Consider the following 16596-nt stretch of genomic DNA (forward strand, 5'->3'; position numbering starts at 1 on the left):
TATTTCAAGAAAATGTATATATATTTTTATAACGAGGGTGTTCAACTTTCGTTCGACTAATCTCTCGGTCCGCGCTGCAAGTCCACGGGACAAGTAAGTCTGGCCACAAACTGCAATAAAATGGATTCACTACGATAATTTTCTAATTTTATTCCATATGAATTCAAAGAAAGTTTCATTTTTTAAATGAAGTTACATAAAGTATTTTTTACTTATTATTATTATTATTTTGTATTTAATATTAGTTACTCAAGAGTTGTCTAATGAATCCCGCAATTCCGGATCACGGGATGAGTAGATGTTAGAAATGATTAATTATTTTCCTTTTCTATCCCCCTTCTCTCTTTTTGTTAATACCGTTTATAACGATTGATGAGTTAACGACTGCCACATGACTTGAACTTAGGACTTCCCAATGGGAGTCATACCTTTAACAACCAACTGGCCAACTCTATTGGATTCAATAGCGAGTGTGAGAAAGGAACATTTCAAGAAAATATTTAATATATATTCTTTTGTAAATCAAGGAAAATTTTCAGTCTACAAAAAAGTTTAATGTTTATTTACAAGTTTTAGTATAATAATTAAGTGTCATGGTTTAGCTAAATAGTAAAAAAAATTAAATTTAAAAAATTGAAGATTATTAAAATGGAAATAGCATGTTTCCCTCTTTAGCTTTTATATAATGTTCTTGATAATTGCTTATGATTGATTGATTATCTAATTTGTCTTATTTTATTTTTTTGAGAAATATTTTAAATTTTATTTACCACTTTTTTGCCACCCAAAGATTATATATTATTAATATTATATTGTAATTCATTTCCAAACTCTCTCTCTCTCTCTCTCTCTCTCTAAGTTCTATAATGATTGATTAGTTCATATTTCAGTATCCTCTCCTCCTTGTCTTTTGGTGCTGAAATGTGGTTGAAAATTTTCCATTCCTAGATCTTTTTCTTTTTCACCTTTTCCTTTTCCGGAAAGACGATGATAAGAAATGAAGGTTTTAGAAGAAAATTACGTAACTTGCGCATGACATAAAAAATAAAATTTATTAGAAGATAAATGATAAATAGGTGCCGATCTGAAGTTAATTCATATGAAGTACGAAGGCAAAGGGAGCTTTCTATTGGTTCCTGGACAACAAGAATGATATTAATTGAGTTAATTATATAATTAGAAAACGATGAATAAGAACTAATATTCGTACATAGTACGAGGGAGTTGGGACATGGCAGGAATTTGCGCATTTTGATGTCTTTTAGGAAAGAAACAGAAAATTAAACCAATAGATATTAATGAGAATGTGAATAGACGGATTTTAAGTAATTAATTAATGACCATATCAAACTGACCTATCATGCAGAACAAACCAACCAGTAAGGACGTGTCTTGTCTTTCCATTATTTTGGAACAGTTGTTTGGACCAAGCCAGAAGGATTTTTTTGGATAAGAATCCAAAAGGATTAATTCTCGAACTCGCGCGGTTAGTAATATCAAGTTAAAGAGCAGCGCCAGTATATAAATTGATTACATGATTAGCATTTTTGCATTGAATGACATCTCTATATCTAACATGATTCCATGGGCATCAAAAGTAAAAACATGATCGATTGAATTATGATGGATCATATTTTTTGTTAAGGTTTTACATGCTTTAATGTGTCTCAGATAAAACTTAACATGAATAAATCTGGATTGAACTATGTTTTGACAGCAAATTTCGCAGGTGCAAACTGAATTAATTTTCAATCCGGAATTAAAAAAAATATATTATCCTTTGGAACTTATGTTACAACCGTATTACACCATTGAACTCACATTTTTTAATCCAAGAGCAAAGCTAAATGTGCCTTTAAACGCAAATTCTCCTAATAACAAGTGATATGATTTGTTGGGAATAACACTAATATGTGACAATGGTTAGCTTGTACTTAAATGGTTGGCTTTGGGAATCTGAGCTCCCGAAGAGCCAGTAATATAGCTCGTCTAGCCGGCCAATCTGCACAACCATTACCTTGTACTTAAATGTGAGCTATCTCCACTTCCCAGTACGTAAGGATGAATGATTGAAGTGATGAAAAAGCAAATTTGTCACATCCCATGAAGAAGACAAGCTCTCAAATATGCAAAGGCCCACTTTCTGACGTAGGCCCACATGTATGACTGGGCTTCTTACTTTTTAAGAAAAAAACAGGTTGTCATGTTCCTTTTTCCTTCTGATTTTTCCTTTCCTTTTCCCCAATCAGAAAAGAAAACAAGAAAAACCAGTGAGTGAATGAATATAATTAAGTAGGGGCTGGGGAAGGGAAGAGTAGAGGGGAAAGAGCATGCGTGAGTTTGAAGCTCAGAAAGGTGTCCCTTTGCTGTCCCCACTTTCCCAGCATTTGCCTCATTTTCGGGCCTCACAAAATTTTCGGCAAAATATATGATCGAGCTGAGTATATAGTCCACAACACTAAATTATTTATATATATATATATATATATATTGTACTTGATTTTTTTTTTGTTAGAAATTGCTTGTACCAGTTTGATGTGTAACAACAATAACCATGTTCTAATATTTTCTCAATTTTCCCAAAACAACTCCTTCTGATGCTTCTAATGTTTTATTAATTATCAAGTTGTGTTCTTGTATGTATGATGACTATCCGGTGGAATCGCGATTAAGCACTAATATATCACGTATCGGAAACCACGAAAGGAAAAGTGAAGGAAAATTTTGTCTAGTGAGCTAGCTATCCTAAAAATGAATCACTAAGACCTTATTGATTTCAACGTCATTTCAAACTGCATAGTGATACCATATATGTACACAAAGACTCAACAATGATTGACATCAAATCATAACCTTTTAATTTGAAAAATAAAAATTCGTACACCGTTGTTTCGAGGATACGAAAGGACATAGATAATCCTTTGCATAGTGTTAGACCATTGAATCGAGAGGACATGAACTAATGTTATAATATACTCGGAGAAATGCATGCATGATGGTCTCTTAAATTAAAGGGATAGGAATAGGAATAGGAATAGGAATAGGATAGGATCAGAGCAACAGACAGAGCAACGAATCTCCTTTTTGTTAAAACAGTGGAGTTTCTTTAGTTTCATGCATGCCTTGTCTTTCACTTCCATTCAACTCGAAAAGTGACTAACCACGGCCGTTCCATTCACAGAAATTAAAGCAAGATTAAAGGAATGCCTACCCTCCCCCCTATGGATTTCGTTATTGGCTGACGACTGATATTTCTGGAATATATAAATTTTTCTATTACACATTTTCGATGAAACGGGGTATCCCTGCTCCAGCGTTGGTTGGCTTCATCCTGACTATGACACGCTTCTAGTTCGTTTGGAAGCCTCGAACTACAACTAATATATCTCTAGTGATAGTGCAGTTTGTCAATTGTATCGTATCATGTGGTTACTCAGAGATAACACTTTGAAGGCCGGAGACTATCATTGAGTTTTTAGACTATTCTACAGTTGTAGGGGGACACCTCAACAATTTTACTGACAGGAAAAATTGTGTGGCTCTCTCCCTCTGTTACTTAATTGTTGTCCTGATGATTCTTTTGCCATGTAGAATCATTCATCATCAATCCAAGGACAAGGCTCTCTGAATATGCTTCCGTCTTGATTTGTTTTATTATGGGGTTTCTCGATAATCATAAGAGAATAACGATCCCTCCATCCATCCATCCATCACTCGTCACCACCTAGCATGCCATAGAAAAGTTCAATGTGGACAGTGGGGAAGATGGACGTTTCTGAAGACAAAGAAGTCGATTTTCATCAGAATGATTCTCAGTCTAATCGAAAACGTTGACAGCTAGAAGGGGAATTGACAGTAAATGGTTCAAAGAACAAGATAAGAGAGAACAGATGGGCTTCTTCTTATCATCTTCATCTTCATGTCATTTCATATTGAGTTGATGTGTATCATTTGCATGTGACATGCAGAAGGTGGAGGGAACAAACTAGAGGGGTAGGCATATTTATAGGCTTTGGCATTTGTGGAAAAGTCATGAGCTGCTTTTCCAAATTCCAGAAAAATGAGATTGAAGCTCAGCAGAAATTTAGCCCTCTTTTATTCATCTGTCATGTCCCCCTGACATCATGATGGACAGTAAACAGCTCCATGCAATGCCAATATGAGGATGGAGCGAAGGTGGTGATTGATTGTTGGTTTGTATAGGAGGATGTACCTAAGTAAAAGAACGGGCCCGAGAAATGAAACATGTCCTAGCCTGTCATACCGGATCATATCGATCCATATGATAATGCAGTACATCAGTGATGATGTACCCATTAATAAGTGTTAATAACACACAAAGAAAGACTTGAGTTCGGGTTTTGTTTCTCGAAGAAGATTTTACTTCATAAAAGTTATATTTCACCTCACACAAGCTTGGAATCATGTATGCAGTCGAGCTCAAATTCATCGTTCAAGCTTAAAGTCGAATGCGATCACTGGCTTTTCTAGGTCCCGCAGAACAGGATTCTAGCTATAAACCTGCTCGAGAGCCGAGGGTTTAAGTCATGGTTAGTTTCTCATATTGGAGAAGCACATTTCACCTGTGCAGTCAGTCAAAGATATGAGACCAAAAGAAACCATCTTATCTTTCATTGAATTTCTGCAGCTTTCAAGTTAGCACTATCTCTAGTTTTGCTCATTGCTGTATACTCATTTCCTATGATCTAACCTGATGTTCCTATAATGAGTATTACAATTGAGGACGATTGACTAGTACTGTAACTACTCCGAGAATGTTGCATCCTCGAGCCTATGGCGTCTCTTCAGTCATCAATCGTCCAAGACAATGACTCTCTCCGACTTCTCGGAGGTGCCATTGGGGGCGGCTCCTTCTTCCTCCTTCACTCCATGCCCATCACTCTCGCCAACTCCTGCTGCAGTTGGAGGCTCAGTGGTGGCTGCATCAGCAGGTCCTCCAGCTGCTGAGGGACCAGTGGGTGGGTCCCTCTTGGTAGGGGTGAGGATGCGATTCACATCCTCGAATACGTGCTCTAGGGGAAGGAGGTTCTTCCGCAGCTTGTGGCTTGGAGGAGCATTGATGACTGCTGCCTGCACTGACTCCTGTGCGTTTTCCTCTACGACCCTGCACATCTGATATGACCAAAAAAATGGCTCAGCATATAAGCAGTTGTCAAAGCTAATGCTCTCTCACACGCAACTGAAAATATTACATGCTGTTGGTCCTACTTCCACCGAAAGTTTCTTTCAAGAAAGCTCTAATAAATGTGATCCGAAGCAAGATTATTCAGCAGAAAGTAATTCTGATGACTCACCGAATTGTAGAGCCGTGCCAGCTCTCCCCGATCAGGGTCGTCGTCACAAGATGCAGCTCTGATTTCTTCAGGAGCTGCACCAGCAGAACATTTGATTAAGATCACACTTCTCTAAGAGACGGGAATGGTGACTGTATATTTTGTTTTATCATTTTGAACTTTTTTCTTTTCCCCCTTTCACTCACCAATTGGTTCTATTTGCGGCAGTTCTGCCACCAGCGTTTCCATTTCAGCAGGACCTGGAGCTGGCTCTTCCGTGAACTTCTGTTCATTCTCAGGTTCCTCCGCTCCCACCTCATTGGGTCTTGCTTCCCCCTGGGATCAATTCAGAAGCCAAGGCAGTCAATTTCGCTAAAAGTTGCTAGTGAAACAATGGAATCTACATGTTTGTTATTTCATTACTTGTAACCATTTTGTTTTGTCGATATAAATGCTGCGGCTGATATTAAAAGCTAGAGTTCTTATCAACTTACAAAGTACACTTTCTGGTACTCTGCATTGAGCCCTTTCTCAAGCAGAAGCACCCTCTTCTTGATGAACTCCACCTGCCTTCTCTGCATATCCCTGTAATGATATAGAACTGCAGAGTCATGATACACTTGCTGCCCGGGGTTGGCAGCAGCTTCAGATGAACCAGGTGCCCCATCGACAGGGGCGACCGAATTGCTCCCACTCCCATTTCCCGTTGACGGGGTTCCAGATGGTTCGGCGTTGCTCGTGCTGGGACCATTTTGCCCCTGAGAGCTCGACTGCCCCTGGATAGGCAGATTTATGACGGGGAGGTTCAGCTCTTGGCAGATGAGCTCTTGGAACCTCAGCTCCTTGTCATCCACTATCGCTTGCCATCTCCCATACCCATGTCTGAAATTTGAAATATAAATTCAATAAGCAATATGACGAAAATAGCCATCTAGTAATATAGAGGGGAATTTCAAATCTTGGTATTAATCTATTACAAATACGTTAAAATTTTGAATTAATTCTAACAAGAAAGCATACTTTAGCACAGCACGGAGCAACATTCTGTCGTGTTCCTCCTTCCAGAATCTGCCACCCTTCAGTCCCGGGTAGCGGAACACTATGTCCTCAGTGAAAAGTGGGACCCGGGTATTCTCTGCTGCCCACTTCACCTACGACAATGAAAAAGGCATATCATATATGAGGATGGATGCACTCTTCTATTTGTTTGGATAGCATCGTATGAAAGGTTATAGAGGGGTGGGTGGGGTGGGTTATGAAGGGATTCTTTAATTCTCCAACCTATGTTTGGATAAACTTCATTAGAGGGTGGGGTGGGATGGTGAGAAAATTTGGAAAAGATCTTGACCATTGATTATTTTTATAATGTTATTTCAATGGTTGATCTTTTTATCCCTCCATAACACCCCAAATTGGTGGGATTAAGATATAAAGGTTATGAAGGGTTATGGTGGAATTAGTTATCCCTCCTTAACCATCCCCCTTGTAAAAATTTTAGAAGCCAAACATGGGTTATTACAATCCCTCCATAACCCATCCCTTCATAACCCTCCATAACCCTCAATGCAAACAAGATAGGGATTTCTGCCACAAGAAAAATCTCTCATAGAAAATTTCATGATGAATATCCGATATAGCATTTTAGAGTTGAGAAAATTACTTTATCCCTAATCAGCATTAGGGTTGCAATTCGGACGAGAACATCCTGGATTCTGAGGCCTTCTTTTGGCACACCATCTGCAATTCAAGATGGCAAAATTAGAATAGATCAAACACATTAAGCGAGAAAAGTAATCCTCTGGCTATGAAACTCTTACTACCTGAGAAGTTTGGGGAGTCGGTCAAATCCTCAGAGATGTGGGTCAAGAAGAGTACCCCATAACTGCAAGACATAACACGTATTAGGTGATATATGTTAAGGTAAGAACAATATAAGCATCAGAAAATGCTATCCTAACAAGAACAGAAATTGAAAAAGAAAAGGGATTGATTAAGTACTTTCTTATTTCTTCATAGGTCTTCTGCTTTAGGCGAGGAACAAACTCCTTCCAGTCATAATCCCCAACCCCAAATCTGAAGTAAATCTCGAAAGATCAGTCCAGCAATATCACTAAATTAAGAAATAAAGTATCATATGTCTAATAACAATAATGACCTCATCAGAATTTGTACGAAGGCTGCCCTCTGATTCTGATTGAAGCCCAGTACTCGGAAGGATCGTCCTTCGCCTTCCATTAGAGGGTGCGGCTCTCCACTTTCAACTGCATAAACAATCATTATCAGGTGAACGAGTGAATTATAATAGAGAAGGGGAGAAAAAATTAAGCGAGGAAGAAGAGAAAAAAACCTCGAGCTCTCTTCCTGTAAGGCCTCTTTCCAGGTTGAGGACCAGGCGCAGCAGCTTCACCATCAGATAACTCGGCCTCATAGTTATCGTCCTCATTGTCTGAACTCACATCTTCGAGGCCAGCGAGGTCATCATCTTCGACAGAGACCATCTAGAAAGAAGTTGAAAGAGAAATTGTTCAGCACTTGGAAATAATAAAAAGAAAATAGATATGCTTTTTCTCATTACCAAGGAAGTAATTACAGACCTGTTTTCGGCTCCTCTTTCCTTTACCCAGGGCATTAAACTCTTCAGTTTTATGCTCTTCGTATCTATCTTTCAACAACTCTTCCCAATAACTTGATTTATCTGTATTGACCGGGGTAGATTTGCTCTCCTCAGCTGCCTTCTGTGCTTCTTCTTCAGCTGCGGCCTCAGCTTCGTCAATATATTCAAAATTAGCCACCTAAGATTCGAAAATCGTAAATGAAGCAATGGTCAGGATAATAGTGTAAATAGCAAAAGGGCAATAAAAATGACGACGATGACTATAAATAGGGGAAAGTGTATAAAGATAATGGAAAATGCTCCTCGTAGAATAGTCAAATGGAGGTGAACCTTGAAAGCCTTCAAAAAACTCTCATCCTCCTCATCATCAACTGTTGTTTCTTCAGGGTCTATTTGGTCCCGGTCAAGTAGTCTGAATGAAAGAGCAGAAATGAGGGCAATACTACCTTTCAGATCTGGAAAATAAAAATCATGATCACCCTGGGAAAATGTCAATTGAGAGTTTCTGGGCAGTACCGATCTATCGCAGCCTCATCGTAGTGTATTTGACGGGACTTTCCAGCTTCATCATTTTCATCAGCAAATAGCTCCTTCGACCCGTATCTTATAATATCATCTAATTCTTCCTGTGGTGAAACAATGAAAGAATCAGAGTTTTTAGAATTTCCCATCAGAAGAATGGCTCCTTCACTAATTCAATCACAGAGGATCGATTAGTTAGCATTTTTTTTTCCTCGTTGTGCTCAATTTATGATCGCAAGATCCATAAATGCAGGGGTCCTTTTAAGATATTTCTACTCAAATCTCCCTCAATCTTCAATACCTTTCTGAAGATGAGATACCCCAGAAAGTCTAACCTTCTCAATGGAATAGATATACATGTTTAACCACCTAATCTTTATTGAGATTATGATAGATAGATAAATGCAGTGTCCAAACACCACTCTAATTTCAGAAATCTTTTAGCTTTATTTTGGGGAAAGGTCAAATATTTTAAAGACTTTAACCTAGACATCAAAGTTAAAGTACCTGATTAATGTTCTGCGCCTTTAGCCTGCCAACGACGAGATGCTCCAATACCATCTTTTTCTTCGTCATTTGCATCATCCGCTCTTCAATTGTTCCTCTTGTTATCAATCTATAGATCATCACCTGTAACACGGAAAGGAGAAAAGGTGCATCAAGATGCATATTATAAGGAAACGTGAAAGAGAAGGAGAAAGGAAAGAGCACAAAACTCGTGAGAGTTACCTTGTTAGTTTGGCCAAGACGATGGGCCCGGGCCATTGCTTGGAGATCGGCATGAGGATTCCAATCACTGTAAAATGGATAAGAAAAAGATCCAAATATAAGATAAAACTATTGAAAATAACTATCCATCAATACGGGGAGAGCTGCCTTTTAGCAAAAATATAAAGGACTCCTATTTAAAGTACCTAACATGTAAATCCTAATACGCCTGTGATGCAACTAAACCTAAAATCCCTAGCATATGAAATTTCACAGGGTACCGGAAGGGAAAAGAAATTCGACCAACTATTAAGCCCAAATCTAACAAATAAGCACTTACTCTTGAACGTACACATGCACCGACTGATGCTGAAGGAGTATTAGGACGAAATCAAAAGTCTACTTCAAGAAGCAAATTTTAATGAAAATTCTTATCTTGGAAAATAGTTTGCTGGGAGAATTGAATGACGGTATATTTTATTTCTCTGGTATATGGTTCTGGAACAACCTCTACCATATTTATATACTGCCAGGTATTATTACATAGCCAAACAGGGGAAAATGCAAAAATCTCAAAGAAACGAAAGGAATTGGCAGGTTCTTCGATGCAATTTAATATTTGGAAGCGCAAAAGGTGCGGAACAGAGAGCTATATCTAGATATTCCCAAAGAATTCCGAGAGGAGAAAAAACAAGAGAATTAAATACTATTCCTTTTACATTATTCGTTGACATTATAAGTTTCATTAAAACCTTTTAACACAATCCTCCTCCAGATTTACCAGCTATTCGCAAGTTTGTATTAAATTTCAAGTAAATCCTAGATTTTCCTCAATTAAATGCAAAAATTAAAGTCCCAGTTATTCATAGAATTGCTGACAATGCGATCGGAAGGGCAAATCATACCCTATCATAAAGATATCTCAGCGATAACCATCAGCAAAAATGATGTAAAGAATTTATACCTTTTTATCCTGAGGAAGGTAGAACTATTCATAAAACCATATTCCAGTTCAAAAGCCTAGTTGGTAGCTTCTTCCATTTTCTCTTTGGAATTTTTTCATTGACTCAATAAAGTTACAGCACATTAGTCAAACCAACTATTGAATTACACTATGCATCCTGATACCACTAAGATTCTAAAGCATTCAGCCGACACCTAAATTTCCAAGTATTCAGGAAATAAATGGTGCTGCTGAATAAATAAACGAGTTTATAGTCACCTGTCATATATAATCACAGTATCGGCAGTGGCAAGGTTTATCCCCAAACCTCCAGCCCTCGTAGAAAGAAGAAAACAGAACCTTGAGGAGTTCTTCGCATTAAACCGGTCAATCCGTATTTGTCTCTCTGCTCCACCCACCTTACCATCTATCCTTTCATATGACCATCTCTGAAGAGGAGATATGACGTAAGCGATTATAAAATCAAGGTACAAGATCATTCTATCCCATTCAAAAGCTCAAAATGTGTGAAATCTAGAGAATAGTGTGATCACATGTTCGGTACAAAGAAACAAAAAATGTTTGGAAGTGGAACAACCATATAAACTAGAGCACTATATGTTGTTGATTTCCCTTCATTTCATCATGTTCCATCATATCAAATGTGATTTGATACCTTGTGAGAGCAGTAGTCCTCCAGTAGGTCAAGCATGTGCTGAAATTGCGAGTATAAGAGAACCCTGTGCCCTTGGGCTTTGAGCTTCACCATCATTTTGTCCAACAATTGCATTTTCCCCGATGTCTCCAAGAGTTGTCTGCCAAAATAGAAGCCGGAAATAGGTAACTCAGCCAATTATTCTCATAGACATGAGAGAAGAAAAGAAAAGACTCAAGGAGTGATTAATACTTTAAGGATTCACTTGGATCTTCTATCTCAGGCTCAACCCCTTCAAGCATGTAAGGGTGGCAGCAGAGCTTCCGCAATTCCATGACCACATTGATAAGAGATATCTGCTCCCCAAAAATTTGAGTAAGTACCACTTGTTTAACATATGCAAATAATTTAGCTACAGGCACCATTACAAGGGCCCTAAATGGTTTCACCTTTTAGGAACAATCACTGCTAGTACGATCACCTTAAACCTTTTGTGAAAACTCTGATAGGGGCAGCTAATAATTAGAAAAGCTTGCACTTACAAAGAGAAAATTAGCCACCCTGGGACTATCAGATGTTCCTTACACGGTCAAGGCAATTAATAGGTTCACCCAAATATTACCTGAGCACCACCGCGGCGTGTTAGCAGTTGATAGTTACGAGTAAGAATAGCTTTGTAGTATTCTTTCTGTTTGCTGCTTAAGTCCACACGTAAAATGAGTTCTTTCTTAGGAGGGAGCTCCTTCATAACATCTTTCTTTACCCCTGCAATCCAACATTATAAATGTTCATCACAAGTTATAAGCAAGTATCATAAAGTTTTATAATGTTTATTAACAAACATCACAAGAACTTTCCAATCATAAAGGAGATAAATCCAAGTACTTCAAGACAGGAAAAGTAAGTATAGGGCATCAATAGTTTTAGAAGCATACTCCTTAGAAGATGTGGGGCGAGCATCTTATGAAGTCTTGAGATCTGCTCCTCTTGATTAATATCCCTAAATTCCTCCTGAAACTCTTCTAAACTTCCAAACTGCCAGAAGAAAAAATTCAATCTAACTAAACTGTTCCAGAATTTCTCATGATTGTAAAGTAATCGCCAATACAAACCTTGCCAGCATCAAGAAAATGCATAAGCATGAAGAGCTCATCTAGATTGTTCTGAAAATAAGCCAAGTTAGCAGCTGTCAGTAAGCTTGCAACAGACAAATTGGAACCATATATAGCCACACATTCAAAAGACATTGCTCTTCGGGGAATAAAAAGATATTTATTATAACGATCAACATCTTGCAGTGTACCTGCAGAGGAGTTCCAGTCAACAGCACTCTATGTCTGCTTGAGTACTGCTTCAGCGATGAAAATAATTTGGAATCCTTGTTTTTCAATCTATGACCTTCATCCACAATCTAAATGCAGAAGTCCTCCTGAGCGCCATTATCATCACGAATATTCAAAAAAAGATATTTTATTCAACCAAACCAATAGAATCTTACCATGCATTCCCACTCTATTGGTTTTAGTGAAGCTGTGTCCAAATTAATCATCTCATACGATGTTAGAAGGACATCAAATTTGATCCTCTCTTGCTTGCTTTCACTATAACTCTGGCCTGATTTTTTCTTCTTGATGTTCTTGGATTTAGGGTAGTAAAATTCGTGCTCTCTTATGATAGTACGAGCATTGGCAGATCCAACATACATAACCTGAAGCATATAGATTTATCAACAAGTAATTCTAGCTTATACTTCCCAAATATCAGTATGTTCAATACTTATCAGTCTACATACCACATTCATATGAGGGGCCCACGTTGCGAATTCGCGCTCCCAGTTCCGCAGCGTTGAAAGGGGAGCTACAACTAAATGTGGATAGAGACTCTCTTCAAAAAGTGATGCTAGAAAAGCTATACTCTGTATAGTTTTGCCTGCAACCAAGCACAACCCCCCAAGTTAACAAAAATGCAAGTCTGGTGTAGTGTTCCAAAAATTGGAGAGTTCACTGAACCATCATGGACAGAAGTTGGACGATTCTCTGATTCAACCATGTCAAAGCACATGAGTCTCTACAATTTTTAACTAAACTCAAATAACGACTGTAATTGTTGATCAATAAATAACAGCAGTGTAAAATTCTAGGCAAGTTATTAGTCCCGAGAATTTAGAGCGAAAGTCTGAATTTTTCCACCAAGAAGCAAGTTTAGGCCAGTGTTTCATAATGAACCAGAAAAGAAAGCTATTCACAGTTTTTCTAGTCCGAACTTCCACTAGGGCTCGAATTTTCAACTTGTCCAGCACATGAGAGAAAAACATTCATGTCACAAATCTTACCAAGTCCCATCTCATCAGCAAGTATCACATGCGTCTGCTTAGACCAGGAGAACCGTAAAAAATTCAGCCCTTCCAGCTGATAAGGATGCAATGAGCCTACATCAACACCAAAAAGCAATACACAGAAAAAAAAATTGTAAGAAAATGTACGCAGAAGCACCAGAGAACAAACATCATGCACTGTCTGAAAGTGTTCATCAAAAGATGACCGGAGTCCAGCTTTACTCAGGAGTTTGGGACAGTGATTCTCAGTCTTATTCTAAAGATACAAATTTCTCTTCAGCAGAGTGTAACTTCGAATTTTGCAATAACTGGATTATAAAAACTATAATGTTTTGTAACTCATTTCAAAGTAGAATATCTATGAGATAAATAACTCGTCATCAATACTCCAAATATTCCAATACAGCTCAGTGAAGCCATGGTATCATGTTGACAATTCGATTCAGCTGTTTATAAAACTTTTTCAAACAGATCCCTCAGCAATGTCCTCTTTGTGGTTCTAAAAACAACTCCAATTAAATCTGAAAATTGACAAAAAGCAACGTACCTCCTGGTAGGAATTCAGGGCTCTGCTCATAGTGGTAGAATTCCTTCTGTTTCTTCTTATAATCAGTAGAATCTTTAAGACTGCTCTTCTGTTTCGCAACAGGTTGTCTGTGAGACCTAGACTGAATAGCATGGAATCTCTCGATTTCTGGCTGAAATGCAGAAATATCTGACTCATATTCCCAGTAACATTCATCATATGAAAGTTCCTTCCACTTTACAAAGTATTCCTTCTCATCATCGTATCTCCTGCACAATTAGGCCAAAAAGTCATCAGATAACTCAAATCTAATAATGAAAAGTGGTTACACAATAGTATAATATGTTTTCAGATTATTGGACCTGCTGGCAATTATCCGATCAACTGTAGTCCATTCGGGTCGTATGGCAACATAATCCTCTTCAGAGTTGTTGTTTGATCCCATTTGTTTATGGAAGTTGTTTACTTTTGTCTTCAAGCGCGGATTTGACTTGAAGGCTTTCACAAACTCCTTTTCAGGCACCCTGCACATAATCATTCATATGTAACTTCAGATTATATGAATAGAAGCTAAATTCAGCACTGGCAAACCATCTAAAAAGCACAAAAAGTGAAAATAACAATAGATGCATCAATACTTGAAAGAAATGATTGAATAATCAATGAAAACACGAATGAAGGCTTATCTCCATATGCATGTAAAAATTGGAGTTAATAGGCTACCAGGTGCAGTGGAGATACGATAATCCTTTCCACTTGACAAGGTATTGTTTAACAAAGATTTGCTTTGAGCCCAACTTAGATGCATCACTGTCATCTGCAGCAGTAGGGCGCATCTCACAATCTAATATCTTCTCAATATCGTTCAAGGGGCTAACCTGCAGAATGAAATATAAAAGTTTTCAATTTCAGCAATTATATAGTTCTAAGTATGGGGAAAACATGGAAGATCAAGAGAGGAGAATTGAGTCATACACATTCTGGGCATCTCCAGTTGCTAGGGAAAGGAGCTTTTAGTGGCGGAAGTAAACATTTTGGATGGAAAGAGTAGTTACACGTCTCACAGCTCAAAAGGGTTCCATTTTCTTCTCCACAGGCTTGACATGCATTTTCCTTCTGTTATTATCAATCATCAATTATAAGGAGACATCATAACCAAAAGATGAAATGAGTAAAATTCGTAAATAAGACAAGGTCGACACTCTACTACATTAAAGAAGACTATCAAAAAGTACATAGAACGACCAAAATATTGTATATTTCAAAAACATACCGCATCATCCCTCACAATCTTCTCTATCTTATCTAGCCCCGATCTGGGCTTTCCAGACACAAAATCTCCATCATCATCCGAGTCATCAAGATTATAAACTGGTCTTCGATCTGATCGGGCACGAAGCCTCTCAACCAAGCTACTCATCTTCTGCAAGAAGAGAAATAATGTGCTTTCAGTTGACTGGACAAAATGAACAGCATATGCATTCTGCAAGAGTATGGGATTGCAGCAAACAACCAGATGAATAAGAACAAAGCCAGGAGACCAGATTAATGCCCGAAAACCAGCAGTCACTAACCCTAGGCAATCAATCAGACTTTAACCTATTAACCTTCTCTTGTTTTAAGCAATCTATATAAGTGGAGAAAACCAATCAACAACACAAAACAATGTTCGATGCATCATCACAAATATACCAGAAAAATATATCATGAAAAATAAGATTTCAATTCAATCGTTTCCTTCTTGACAATTATTTCAGATCTCAAATACAGTTTCACGAAACGGATTTGGATGCCTATATATTTCACCATTTCCAGGCATGGCTTCGACGTGTTCATGCCGTTAGACTCTCAACATCTTGGGGTTGGCAATTATTAGGGAGAACTTGCAATCAGAAGACCGCTTCCTCAAATCAAATACTCAACTGCAGGTTCTTACTTCCAAATCAATCATCAAAACCCAGCTCAAGCAACCGAAAAGATTTAAAATTTGAATCAATAATTTGACCAGTCGTGCAAAAGTCGATCCAAAAAATGGAACAATATCAGTATCCCTAATCCCTAAACGCACAAAACCCAAATTAAAGAAAGAGCTCAAATTTAAAAACAACACAGAACCTATGTTTTCCCCAGAACCAGTTAACGATGCTCATTCAAGCAGGAAGAACAGAAACACTGCGAAATTCTTCATAAAGAACTGCCAAGAAAAACTACAGCCATTTGGCAATTCTTGATGAGGAGCTGAAATTCATGCAAGAAAAACAATGCCCGTGTGCCCGTGAAATGAAACGACCAAGAAACTATCTAATCCAACGAGCATTCTCACAATTCAGAGGTGAAACACGTGAAGATGCACAGGCAAATAAAGGTGAAAATTTAATGGGCAGGCGGAGAATTTTCGACCGTGTACCATGAAAATTTCTCATGTATGAGCAATCACAGACACGAGAAAGGGAGTGAGAGAGAGGAAATTACATGGAAGAGCGGATCTGAGAAACCCAAGAGTCTCTGAAGTTTGTCGGAACGAACGCTCGCAGACTCAGAGAGTCCGGAGAGGGCAGCAGAGAAAGTAAAGAGCACAAGAGAGACAGGAGAGAGAGAGAGAGAGGTAACAAAGGAAGTGAAATATGTTTGACAAATGACGATATTTTCTTTTTCTTTTTTTTTATTTATTTTTATCTATCTACCGGGAAAAAAAAATCTAACTTTTTTGGTAATTGCGAAAAAATTTATTTTTCAGTGAGATGCTTTAAGAGGCTCGATATATATACACAATAATACATGAAAAGGATCTCTAGAAAGCATGGACCGTGATGAATCCACAAGCCATCCATGGAGGACTGTTATGTCGATTTGCCGAACATTTCTAAAATTAGATTACACTTTGAGACGGAAGGTTGTTAAACCGTTATTTTAGATATGGCAACTGGTGAAATACTAAAAAATTATTATACAGGTTGAGAGATGATAAGTATGCACTATTTAAATTAGAGAAATACTTT

At 37.9% G+C, this 16596-nt stretch overlaps 1 protein-coding gene across 1 annotated transcript; it reads right to left on the reverse strand.

The window, feature by feature from the left end:
- Positions 1-4604: 4604 nt before the first annotated feature.
- LOC116188091 (CHD3-type chromatin-remodeling factor PICKLE) lies at positions 4605-16225 on the reverse strand. Its single transcript, XM_031517229.1, has 31 exons — positions 16070-16225; positions 14871-15020; positions 14573-14713; positions 14321-14475; positions 13960-14121; positions 13619-13866; positions 13069-13164; positions 12529-12665; positions 12235-12444; positions 12040-12147; positions 11849-11899; positions 11672-11771; positions 11359-11501; positions 10989-11092; positions 10758-10896; positions 10361-10530; positions 9160-9226; positions 8938-9060; positions 8425-8534; positions 8239-8320; positions 7889-8086; positions 7642-7792; positions 7450-7555; positions 7293-7367; positions 7115-7176; positions 6955-7031; positions 6315-6445; positions 5789-6176; positions 5501-5630; positions 5316-5389; positions 4605-5133 (listed from the first exon to the last, which is right to left on the reverse strand). Exons 2-31 carry the CDS (start codon positions 15015-15017, stop codon positions 4813-4815), a joined length of 4206 nt encoding a protein of 1401 aa, XP_031373089.1. The 5' UTR covers positions 15018-15020; positions 16070-16225; the 3' UTR covers positions 4605-4812.
- Positions 16226-16596: the final 371 nt, after the last annotated feature.

This window comes from Punica granatum, chromosome 8 (assembly GCF_007655135.1).
Source record: "Punica granatum isolate Tunisia-2019 chromosome 8, ASM765513v2, whole genome shotgun sequence".
In the NCBI taxonomy this organism is placed as follows: domain Eukaryota; kingdom Viridiplantae; phylum Streptophyta; class Magnoliopsida; order Myrtales; family Lythraceae; genus Punica; species Punica granatum.